The 13,320-nt window shown below is 40.8% G+C and overlaps 1 protein-coding gene across 1 annotated transcript in view; it reads right to left on the minus strand.

Moving 5' to 3' along the window:
- The window catches only part of GRID1 (glutamate ionotropic receptor delta type subunit 1), a 315,745-nt gene extending 305,012 nt beyond the window's left edge, over window positions 1–10,733 (minus strand). The window contains exon 1 of the mRNA XM_009637022.1: window positions 10,457–10,733. Coding sequence (XP_009635317.1) covers window positions 10,457–10,730 — 274 coding nt within the window. The 5' untranslated portion in view covers window positions 10,731–10,733. The remainder of the gene's footprint in view (window positions 1–10,456) is intronic.
- Window positions 10,734–13,320: the final 2,587 nt, after the last annotated feature.

The following is a 13,320-nucleotide window of genomic DNA, read 5'->3' on the forward strand; positions in this document are numbered from 1 at the left end:
ATTCTGTCATTTGAAAGATAAAGGTGATTACAGAGAAGCGTTGATTCTAGTTAATGGGTTATTCCTTTCTTAACAAAGTTCCCTTGATGTTATAATATGACTTTTGTACAAGATATATCTTAATTCCTGTTAATGGCGGCATCAAATATTAATATCAGTGGGCCAAAGCAAAATTACTTCCAAAATCACTGAGGAGTTGCATTAGGACAAATGAGATCTCTTGGTTTTGCAAGGAAGGTATTTTGTATTTCAGGGACCAAATATTTCCCGGTCTTTTGGTACAAACATAACCACCATTCTTCCATGGCACAGTTTCTCAATTTTCCTTGCTCCACATGGGTGCTTTGCCAGGAAGATATTTTGCTGATGATATAAGCAAATGGTGGCCAGAAGCAGACGAGAGGAAATCACGATCACATTGGAAATGAAATCCAAGCCAGCCATGGTATATACCAGAGCTGAATTACTATCCTGAGTTCCCTTCCATGCGTGCTACGCGATAGCTAAAGATTTATCCAGCCAAAGGTTCAATTCTTACAGACAGATGAGATAGGCTGCTGGGAAATGGGGACCATCAATAGTTCCTGACCCCATAGGCCTTCCGAACTGATGAACTGAACTACTGCCTCCAAACAGTGCTACCGTAGCTATGCTTCCATTCAGAGCTCTCCCATCGCAAGGAATCATAAATGAAATTATTGCGAGGGATGGACCCACTCAATTTTCATCTCTTTCTTGAAGCCCTCCACAATTGTCCCATATGTTTTTCTTAGAAGCAGCCTATTTGGGTCTTGATTACTAAAGCGAGAGATATGAAAACAAAATATCCAGTATTAAAAAGGATCTCCACAGGACTCAATGTTCCCCAGTAATGACACTAATCCTATTTACTCAATTTGTACACAAAAAAATAATGCATTATTTCCATTTAAACAAATGATACAATAACGTGATGAATATTAAATCACTCTCCAATGGAACTCAGACATCCAGATTACATTCCTAATGGGCTCTGACTCTGAATAATCCAAACTGCGAAGCCTTTTTTCCTCTGCTTTTTATTTAATTCTTTATAGTCTAATGATGCATTTGCTTCTAAAATGATTGAAATAACTCTTAAAATAACTCCCAGTGCAACAGATCTAAACATTAAATACACCAGAACGTAAATGCAGAAGGCACAAAAGACCTGCACAGGACAATTCAAGAAAGAGCAAAACTGCCACCTTTGCACGCCTCTGGCCAGGAAGAGAACCTTAAGTAGCTGTAGACAGCGAGCTAGACATTAAAAACAAGTTTCAGAATCTTACTGAAATCAAAGATGCCTAGTTTAGAGTCACACAAATATCTGAGCAGTCCGACACTCCCCACGTCTCTGCAATTTTTATACAATGGAACCAGAACTGCTACCTTATCTTGCAGGATGATGCATTAACTTGTAAATTGCTCAGATGCTATGATAAAAGAACCTCACTAAATGGATAGTTTAATGTAAAGTCATAAAGGTAGTGTACAACACAGATGACCCCAGTACTGACTAAATGTACAACTTGGGGTTCTGCTCTGAGCCCAGACAACCCCAAGTGCTTTGAGATCTGCGTGGCTGAGGGACTCTTGGTAGTTTCACATCGACTACTTCTTGAAGAGAGGGAGCAGAGATGGAAACTCGTACAATACGAATCCCAAGAGTGTTTCACTGACAAGAATTCACATTTCTTTATTTTCTACCATTTCCTGATTCAATAACCTCCTAGGCAGACCACATAACTTACCTTTGTTTGCATTCACCTCCACCTGAACATCAGTCAAGATTTTCTTACACTTCTTGATCATTGCCCCTTTTTTTTTTTCCAGCTAAGAAAAAGTATCTTTCTTTCCTGATTGCTGTTACAAAATAAAAGATTATCTTGCATTTCCATGAGTGCTCAGAGAATGGCCCTTGTGTTTATTTTAACTCACAGTATGAATGATACTAATTTCACATTCCACAAAGATCACTGCAGTACAGAATATTTACAATCTTAACTTGTCTTTTCAGAAAAAAAAAAGGTGTGGGGGGGAAATTGTGGCTTAACATTTAAATGCAATCTTGGATTGCATGGATCAGAGCTTTCCTGCTCCTGGGTGTTGAACAAAAGACTGTTTCTGTCTAATAATTTTTCTGCTTTATATATGTACAAATGCAGTAGTCTATCACTTTACAAACATACAAATAATATTACAAGCATATGAATACCGTTCAGGAGTGGTAATAGCACGTATTTCTTGATAGCCACGCAATATGTAGAAAACCATTCTGACCCTCGGGGCTCTACAAAACTACATTCCCTGCCATACTTTTCCTCTAAAAAGATTTCCGGAGTTTTACATTCATTGTGGTCCTCAAGATTAATCCCTTCTATGAAGACAATGACGAATAACGTTATCTCTTCTCTAATGTACTCAGTCACCATGCTTTACAAGCAAAGGAGAAACAAAAAGAATCCTTCAGAGTACATTCATTCCCTGTTTATCATCGATCTGCAGAGAAAAGGAATAGTCCTGGCCAAAGCGCTAGCCCCAGCCTATGGAAAGGGTGCTGAAGAAAGCCAGCAATATGAAAGATAAAGAAATAAAACACAACATCTAAATACAAGAAGTGTAAGAAGGAGAAGGAATGGGATTTCTCAATAAGGAAGATAGAAAGCAGTGATGGGAAGCCACGACACCTCTTAAACAAAAAAGAAACCATTTCCATGCAGGAAGGAAGGCAAAGAAGGTCCTGCCCAGAGTAGCATCAGCAAGATTACTAGGAGGGACTGGGCAAAGGCAGGAAGGGAGCAGACGAAACGTGTTCCCTTGATTCCATGTATGAACTCATGTATACATTTACACACAAGCATCTACACACATGTGAATGTAAACATACACATGCTCCTTTATCACTTTCCTTGAAATCCATACATATGAGTGTGCATATACACATATGCATACATATATATATGTGTGTGTAAAAACCATTGCTTTTCAGGAAAGACAATAGAGATTGGGAATTTATTTACCAAAGTTCATTGCGTATTGAGATATCTGAATACATTTTCTCAGAATGATGGTGTTACTACCTGAAGCCCTACATACATCCTCCAGAACAGACTTCTATCCTTCTGCTCTTCAATTTCCAACTATGCATATATCAAACAATTTCTAAATGGGTGTATAAACATTCACTCTCTAACAAATGTGAACTAAAGAGACTCCTTTCTGGAGCAGATTCCCCGCTCAAGTACACCAAATCATCCTTACATTTCTCCTTGTCATTTCCACATGCCCAGACAAATAGTTTAGCCTTATGCCATGGCTTGAAAAGTCAAGAGATTCAAAGGAAAGTCCAAGAACTTAGGGCCTTCTGCACACATCATCTACAATTTTCAAAGACTTCTCTGTTCAAAATGAATTAATTTGCACCCTCTGGTTCCAGGCTGCTGAACTTTGCACTTTCTTTAGACAGTCTGTGCTGTTTTATGAAACATTTCTCTGTTTCAGAATATAAAGCGGAAAAAACAGTCGCCAACAGCCACTAGTTTCTGCAAAGTTGAGCCTGGAGACCGTTCACTAAAATGTTAGAATGACTTGGAAAAGAGACAGTAAAGAATGCACAATGAGTGCTTTCAGGATGAGATTAATAATCACTTTTGACCAGATGACTGAGCTGAAAAACTGGTGGAAAACTGCTTCTAATAAAGCCTTTCATTTATTTTTTTCATGAGCATCCCCCCAGATAGACACTTCTGAAGTCTTTTAAAATACAAGCTGATTTTAAAAATAACTATTTTGTATAAAGAGCACAAGCCTTCTGTTTTGAAAGTGTCACTCCACTGCATTTTGAATTTTTTCAAAGAACTTGCATCCTTTTTTTGCAAAAGGCTTTTCAAACCATCTGAAAGATCAAAATTATTTCCTTGCCTTGCATTTATGAGCAAGACAAATTGTCTGAAACTGCCCAAACTGTTTGCCCAAAGAACTCTGACTGGCTTCTACTACCATTGACCTTCCAGGTAGGCTATGAGAGCACTCATTCAGACAAAAGGCTTTACCATAACTTTAAGATCATTTGTATATCATATCAGGCACTGCCCTGGAAGTATTCAGTAAATAGCTTTTATGGGAAGCAACCTCTGTCCACTGCTCCCGTACCCTGCTAGGAATTATGCAGGGGTTAGAGAGTGGGAAGTCGTCTGCTATTAGCACGCTTACTCATGTACCTTAAAAATCAAAGTACTAAAATTAATTTATAAGTAATAATTTCAAGTGCAATTGACTTTCTTTAATTACGTTTAGTGTTATATACTGCGATGCATTACTAAATAAAAAAATACTATCAAAAATGACAAAAATCCATGCTTAATTTAAGTAGGCCAATTACTTTAAGTGCTGCTACAGTCAGAAAAGTGATTCAAGGATAAATATGGGAACACAAAGTGCCATTTCTTCAATAGCTTCCCGATCAAACTCAGTGTAAAAGTCAAAAGGTCAATTTTTTTTCCCCTCTACCCCATGGCATCACAAACTCTCCGTGGGACTTGGAGAACTTGGTCGAATTCTTTCTTTCCTGGCATTCTCTGCAGCGGCAATGATGCTGATACATTATGTTATGAGGCACACTCTTTTTCACACAGGGAAGTCTTCTTTTTTTTCTAGGCAGAAACTGAAGATTTCATTATTTGTCTAGAGTCTAGACATCCAGCATCCCTAGTTATGCATGAATAATTAGATGGTGCAGAATTTGTGTATAATAAATGCTGAAAGAATTCTGTTCCTTTTTGGATGAAAAGGTGCTTAGGCCCAGTCTATTCCTCCCATCTCATCTTATACTACAGCACCAATGACAGAGATGTCCAAGGATTCTCTCCCTAAGTCACTGATGTTGCAGATTGATCATCATAACAAACTCGTGTTTCTCTGTGGCTGGCTGCTTAAATTCTATACATTTTACTATTCAAACACAGCAAATCCCAATTGAAGCCTCCCTGCAACAGTTCTAGTTGGGATGCTCCAACCAATTGAAAACTCATGCAAACTCAGCAATACAGCACATGCTTTCTGGTAGCGTCAGATTTGCTGAACAGGCACATACCACCACGTGTGCCGTTGGTTCAACACTTCTCAAGCACCAGATTCCCTGTATTTGCATTAAACACCACACGCTGACTGGAAAAGGCTGTAGAGAAATATGGCAGCCCTAGTGATGCAGAAGTGGTTGTCAGACAGCTGAAATAATGCAGAAGGCAGAAGATAAGGTTATACTGATAAGAATAAAAGAAATCTTAAAGACAAAGTACAGCAGGTAAGATGAAAGGAGTTTATGTGCAAACGTCCTACTTTGCTTTTGTTGTGACAGCCAATACTTCGCATCACAACTGATTTGCAGTGTTACACATGGATTGTGTAAAAGCATGCATTTCTCAATTTTCATTACTATATTCTTTTGTGAATTAAATAATTGCAAGAGTAATGGCCTGCACAAAGGGACCTTTACAAAGGAGACCCCATTCCAGGATCAACAGCTAGCTGTAAAGCTGTTGATAGCATAATTCCTGTAACTTCCCATCAAGGGTGCAGCCTTTGACAGGTAGGACTCAAAGAAAACTGCCACGTAATTGCTGTAGGAAACAAAACTTCTCACAAAATTGGTCACAATGAAAACCAAGTTCTTTCCACATAGCAAGATTCATCAGGAAACATTAAAAATTAATGTAGCATCAATGATAATCATGAAAAAAAATCTTTAATCTTAAAAAAAAAAATTGAAAATAACTCATAAATGAGTAAATTGTGAGTTTGGTTTTTTCCCCCTGTAGGAACAAAACTCCATAGATAGATTTGAAAGGTGCAAAATTCTTCAGAAGTTTCTTCTGTAAAAACTTTTGTATGCCACTTTTCTTAATCAGATAACAGTCACTTATTGACACTGAATATTAAGAATAAGATATTACAGCTCCCTTTCACAGGTCTAATACCGTTTTCATCGACGAAATGGAGTCATAAAAACCCCTATTTTGTCTCACATTTTATAATATGTGTATATGCACATGTATGTAGGAAAGCAGAGAGACTTGATGTAACTACAAAGTGTTTTTCAACAGCAAGATTAACCTAGTGAAAACAGCTATTACTCACATTTGTCTTCAGAAATATGACTTGGTATTCCTCACTGTTTTCATTTTCTCATTCAGCTTCCAAAATCCTTCTCAAATCCTTCCTCTAACCGTACATCTGTTTATTTGTTCACCCCAGAAGCACACCTTCGACTGTTTATTACCCAACCCCATCTTACCGTGGGCAGCACCCACTGCTTTTAACCTATAGTGCCTTTAGAACTTGGTAAGATTCTTTATGAAACTTGCCATGCTACCAATTTTTGTGTCAGAAAATTTGATTACTGATGCTTCTACATCCAGGAGGTCAGCAAAATAAAGCATTAAACTTCCCAGCAGGCCTTTACATACAGATGCGATGTATGTAGAGGCACAAAAGATGCTCCTGTAGAGGAAAAAGCAATTTGAAACACATCAGCACAGCTGAAACTTTTTAGGATGACACAACAAATGTGATTTCTGTTGCAGGTTCTTTAACAGGTGGGTAGACCTAGTTCGACAGAGCACCATCTGACAACCTTTGACAAACTTAGGGTCAATTCATTTTTTTCACCAGAAAATTAATGTAAAATATCATGATTTAGCATGGGATTTTCATAAAGGCATTTAAAGTAAAATAATGCATTTAACGTGACCCTGCTCCTTTGAGCTCTTACTGGAATAGCCTTATCCCTGAATTTGCCACTTAATTCTGTTGCCTGAAGAATTTCTAAAGAAATTTCAAAAACCAGTTCAGCCACACTGGAAGGAAGGGGTTTCTTTCCATTTCACAGATGGGAAAGGGAAGCATACAGGGGCTAGAAAGCCTTCTCAAGATGACATGGCAAAGAAAAGCAGGGACAGAGAGAGGGCTCAGGCTGTCTCATTCTGGCCCAGGGTTCCAAAGGCTCTACAACACATCAGCAAGAGAGGAGGCTTGTCTTATCTTAGCTCTGACTGACTTGGATTGCTATAGTGCCTAGCCATCATTTTCATACCAGGCAGCAGCCTCACCAGCAGAAAGCTCCCACTGAGATCAATGGGGAGCAGATTTCCATGAATCTTCTGAAGTTATGCACACACCATAAATGAGAGAAATGGAAAAACAAGGCCTGAGTCATGAAGTATCTATATGGAACCTTATCTTTTCTTACACAAATACAGGAGAACTGCATGGATATGTACCGGCTGAGCTTTCCCCCATTGGTACGGCTCAGTAAGAGAACAGGAGAGTTTGAATGCTGCAACTATCTATCACGCCTGAGGTCTTTGAAAGGTCACTTCTCCAGAACCCAGCTATTACCCATTTCTTGCTATTATTCATTTCTTTGCCACAAGTGACAAAATCAAAAAGCTGGTTTCACGTTAGGTGGACTGCCACAGTTTATACTCTGCTTCCACCATTTCCACTCCATATTCTTTTTCTTTAAAGCTTCCATATCTTTCCTGTGAAATCTCTCTATTTCTTGTTACAGAACAAAAGGCTTTTTACTGGAAAGGACCATATTCTTTCACTGAAGTTGTGCATACAGATTTCTATCTGTAGCTTCAGTGTAAAACAAGGCATATTTTATTGTAAGATCAACAATATTAAGGGGCTTGTTAAGCTGTTCAGTGACTACTCTGTATTTCCAATTGCCAAGTCTGTCACTTTTCCTTAATTTAGCCAGTGCAGAAATTATAGTCCAAAACCTATGTCTGAGAAGGGGCAAGTAATTCGTGAAGTAAATAATTTTCAGCTCCAGTATAACACAGCATTACTATAAACATGGGTCGTCTTTAAACCGTGCTGTTATTTTGTCTTTAGAAAACCTGACAGTTTCCACAAGGAGGACACCAAGGGATCGGCTGGTTTTTAGAGATCAGCAGATGGACAAATTAAAACATTACTCAAGGGAATAGTATAGCTTCCAGAGAGCAGGTAGAGAAGGACCATTTATTACAGCAAACCACAAAAGCCCAGTGTTGAAAACTCTGTAATCACAAACGTGTTGTTCAGGTGACCTGCCTCCTCATGGCCAGCAGTCAAGTCCTGCACATTGAGCAGGGAAGTGGTGCTGGAGATGCATGAGCATGGCTCTGCCAAAGCCAACTAACAAGGGCAATGGGCATGCCCGGGGAGCCAGGCTGCTGCTCTTCAGCTCAGCGTGCGATACCCTGGGAAGCAGGTTATTTATCCCCTGCTCACCCATGCCTGCCCAGAGCTGGCAAGGTTCAGCTGGCTTCTTTACAGAAACTCCTCCCACCAAATTCTTCTGAAAAAAGTCCTTCTAATGGAATTAGTATAAGGTGGTTGTCACACAGGAGAGGAAGAGCAGGAACAGCACATGGGTAGCTGCACCACGCAACATGCTCTCCACTGGAAGAAGCAAAATACCTATGGGCATTTTCCATTGCCTTTTAGCGTCTGTCTTATTGGGACAGACTGAAGGTCTGCCTATGCTAAAGGGAAAAGATAAATTTGATCATAACTGAATTTACAGAGTATGCAAATTATGGGTTTCAGGATTTGGTACAGGGTTGTTAACCTTTTGCAGAAAAAGGCAAAGACAGACAGATGCTCTACTGGAATAAGTGATACCATAGTTCAGTAACCAGGTTTTCTACCAGGGACAATGGCGATAGCAGTTTGTACACAGAGCATCTGGGCTGTTACTAGGGCCAGGATTCCCAGGGGCTGAAAGATCCCCAATTCAAGTAGTTTTGGAAGGTTAAAGCTACAAATCAGCAGCAGAGAAACAGCAGTAACCATAATAGGATGTTTATAAGACATCCTTTTAAGAATCTTATTTTTCGTTCTTGGAAATAACTGTTAGAATAATTTTAACTTTTTAAGCCCAATCCTCTGCTACATAGCAACTTTCTCATCACTACCAGAAGGCCACCAAAATAACACCTACCACATACCTTGTGGTTTTTGCTTTCAAAGCATTCACTGCTCAAGCGTTACAGTAATTACATGGCAGTTTATTTGCTGGGTTGCTAGATTTTTGAGTCTACAGATTAAAGCTACAAGTATCATGGCAACCTTCTCATGCTTAAAATAATTCTATATAATTAAAAGAATGTTACAGCCTTAGTTGATTTCCCACATCAAATCAGTTTCATCATCTTCAACCTGCCTGTTGAAGAAACAGCAAGTGACAACTGAGAACAGAAAACTGCACCCGAGACTTTTAGAACTCATTTGAGCTCAGGACCCTTTTGCATAGCCTTTTTGGTTTGTTTTTTTAAACCTGGAGTAGCCCAACTGCAAAACCAAAGATATTGTTTCTCTCTGATTCACCACTGAAAATCTGTCATTATATAGGGAGAATGCAGATAAAGATCTATTTTGCAGTTTTGGAAGACTATGTATAAAATCTAAACTATATGCACAGGTACACATAAGATTATTTTTCCAACTGCAATTTAATCTTAATTTCCTTTCTTTATATTCTGTTCAAAATAAGTCACCATACCAAGAGTTTATGCATCACATTTTAAACCAAAAGCGTTTGCAGGGGTTTAAAATGTACCATAGAAAATATATTTTCCCCATTACAGACCCTATATCCATTACAGATCCTATATCCCAAGATGAGAGTGCTGAAAATACTGCTAGTTAAACATATGTGTTCACAGTGTTCACATCAGCTGGGGGGAGGGGGGGAGAAATAAAAAAAAATATGCACACGGTTCCCTTTCACTCTCAGAGCTTGGCACAGTGAGAGATTTATTTTTTCATTGATTCTTTACACCCATCATAAGGTACTAAATTTGCTTGGGTGGAGACTCCTTTTCCTCAAGTTTCAGCCCAAAGTAAAAATTTTGCTGAAGGAAATGCATCAAACATAGTGAAAATGCTAACTCTACCTTTTGGGTTAATGCCAGGAAGCATATCACTGTGAAATTTAGTCCAAATGGAGAATAGTGTGAGGAAGCATGTGAAAAAAGAAATGGTAATAGTTATTGTGAAAATTAATTTTGAGAGAACAGTACTCAGCTTTAATAGAAAGTGTTTTCTGGGAATGGGTAGAGGCCATGTTGAACTTCCTTGCACAGCTATGTGACCCCTGCCAATCAATGTCAACACTTTATTAATATTTTACTGAAAAAGTGTGACACGAATCAAACTTCAGCTGTCTTGGTAGGTGTTGCTAAGCAACTTTGCTGCTTGTCTGAGAACTAGTTTTCACAGCAACCTTTCCTTCAAAGACCTGCGTCCACTTGAAACACTTTCCCCTTTGTCAATGAAGAACCCAGCAAGTTATATTCTACCCCTCCCTTTTTAGTTTCCCTCTCCAGCTCCCAGTTAAAAAGAAATCAATTTAATTGTGTCTGAAATTCTCCACTTTACTTACCATAATCACTGTCATAAAATACTATGAACTTCTGCCACCGCAGCTCAGTGACCAGTTTCAGCATGACATCATTGAGGCGGACGGGTGGTCGGGCAGCCAGCGTGTACTCCTCCTCCTCCAGGCTGGGGTTCAGGTGGCAGGCTGTGCGTGGGGAGCCTCCCGTGCTGCGCTGTACAAAAAGGTGTGGGATGTGCATGGCATCCGTCAGGGACTGCAGGGCGTTGGCCGAGGCACAACCAGTGGAGGTCACTAAGGCTAAGATCCCCAGGGTCATCAGGTCACAGGCTAGAGAAGGCAACAAATAAAGCAGGGTTAGAACAAGGTCAACAACTCCTTTGACCAACCCAGATGCTAAGAAGGGAACAGAATAGGCTCTACCCTTGCCATTAACACAGAGATGAAACGATTTATATTACAGCCTTTCAGAGTTAGGTCCTGTACCTTTACAGTAGGAGACAGTATCTGCGATCTGTACTGATAAGACAAAGTTGAGGACAGATAACATTACTACTGTCATTTCTTCAGACAGGAACCGATGCAGATGGAGATTATGGCCCTTGCTTCAGGTCATTCCTGGTGGAAGCAGGAACTGAACTCCCATCTTTTAAAACCCACTTTTCATGTCTTAATCTTTGTTGTGCACACTGGATGACGACTTCAGACAATAAAGAGCAATTTCGGTTTCAAGGATTTGTCTTACAGAAGAGTTTTGAAGGATTTTTAAATTGATGAAAAAACATTCACTCTGTGTCTCAGAGCAACAAAGAAACAAAGGCACTCGTTAGACCAAAGGCAACTAATGAATGACTGAACTATTATTAATAACACTGTAGCTGTCTTTAAAAGAGCTGGAAAAGCACGTACCATTGAAAAACACAGCATACACTTTGGAGCCCATCTACTTTGAGAATGAAGCATTAGGTGAGTTTGAAACACAGGCTGCGCAGGTTGGGCAGAGCCCTGGGCAGCCTCGCTCTGCAGCCCAGGACATCCCTCCAGCAGCCTCTCACACGGCTCGCTCTTCCCAGGACGCCTCCAGGCAAGACAACCTGATATTCAGCTGGGGTTGGAACATGTTTCCAGCCAAGGACCCCAGCTATAACGCAGCAGCTATTTAGCCAGTGGTGGTGCCAAGATTGTGTAAGACTACAGGGCAGCTGTTCACTCCCATTTTTACCAACCCTCTTGAATAAGCGGCAGCAAAGCTGGCCCCTGGGAGCTCAGCACAGCAAGCACTCACAGGTGTCCTGGTTTCAGCTGGGATAGAGTTAATTTTCTTCCTAGTAGCTGGCATAGCGCTGTGTTTTGGATTTAGGGTGAGAAGAATGTGGATCACACACCAATGGTTTAGTTGTTGCTGAGCAGGGCTTACACCAGGCAAGGGCTTTTCAGCTTCCCCTGCTCTGCCAGGGGCACAAGGAGCTGGGAGGGGGCACAGCCAGGACAGCTGACCCCAACTGGCCCAAGGGCTACTCCAGACCACAGGACATCGTGCTCGGAGGGAGTTAGTTGGGACAAGAGCGATCACTGCTCGGAACGGGCTGGGCATCAGTCAACAGGTGGTGAGCAACTGCATTGTGCATCACTTGTTTTGTATATTCTGTATATTCTAGTACCACTATCATTGTTATTCTTTTCTTTTATTAAACTATCTTTATCTCAACTCATGGGTTGTACTTTTTCTTTTGATTCTCTCCCCCATCCCACCGTGGGGGGAGTGAGCAAGCGATTGCGTGGTGCTGAGTTGCTGGCTGGGGTTAAACCACAACAACAAGTTAGCACTGCCCCAACCCTGAGGATCCCCGTCCCGCTCCTCTCCGCCTTTGGGCAAGCACAGGGTTTCAGTAGCTGTTTCAGCCCCCGAGCAACCACCTGCCCAAGCACAGCCTGCCCAAAGGAAACCACAGCTGCTCTGCTTCCCTGGGACAGAGATCTGCCATGATTATGCCAGGCAGGAGGCAACTGCAGATGCTCCACTGTCCTGCTGCAGTCTATGAGAGCTTGCTAACAGCAGATAGGGGAAAGAGCCTCTCCGTTGTAACTCAGAGCTCCTCCGGGACAAGCAGAGCAGCTGAGCAGGAAACTCAGCTCCCAGCTGGAGAGGGGAGGCTGCCGGCCGGTGCCTCCCCCCAGACAAGGTGACTGCCTGGACACACGAGAGCGCTGGCTGCCCACGCACGGCACCCGCTGGGGGGCTGCCGGGGCATGAGCCGGGCCTGGTAAGGCAGGGGAGACGCTGCCACCCTGTTGGCGACCCGCTGCCTCGCCTCTCCGGTGGAAACGGGATGAGCGGAAAGGTCCAAAAATGAGCACAATGTCATGAAGGGATTTATTTTTCCTCCTCTAAACACTTTTATCTCCACTTTCAGAAGCCAAAAAGTCAAAGGGACTGGACAGGTTATGAATAATTAATAGCAATTAACAGTTAATTATCAATTAATATTAATTACACAAACCCACAGTAATTAAATACATAAAACTGTTTCTAATGCAACCAATGAACCATTTCACCAAATATCTTCTTAGACCAGCCAGAAAATAAATGCATTTCACTTTGATATGGGATAACAGAAAGAAAATGTTTGATTTTCTCTATGCACAGAACATTCAACATGTATCCTTGTGCAACAGAGAAAGATGAAGTGCTTTTAAAATTATTTCCTTGATGGTCTTTACAATAAACATATGTCAGCTACATTATCTAAATTTACTCTGTGTTGATTATAGTTATATGAAATTGTTCTTTGTTTTTCCTGTGAGCTGACCTGATTTAACAGCAGGGAGGCATTACATTTGCCAAATGGGAGACCCAGGTTTGGGAACAGATTTGATTTCCCAGGCTTCTTGCCAGAGAAAACTGAACA

The sequence above is a fragment of the Egretta garzetta genome, unplaced genomic scaffold (genome assembly GCF_000687185.1).
Source record: "Egretta garzetta isolate BGI_Z169 unplaced genomic scaffold, ASM68718v1 scaffold204, whole genome shotgun sequence".
Taxonomy (NCBI): Eukaryota; Metazoa; Chordata; class Aves; order Pelecaniformes; family Ardeidae; genus Egretta; species Egretta garzetta.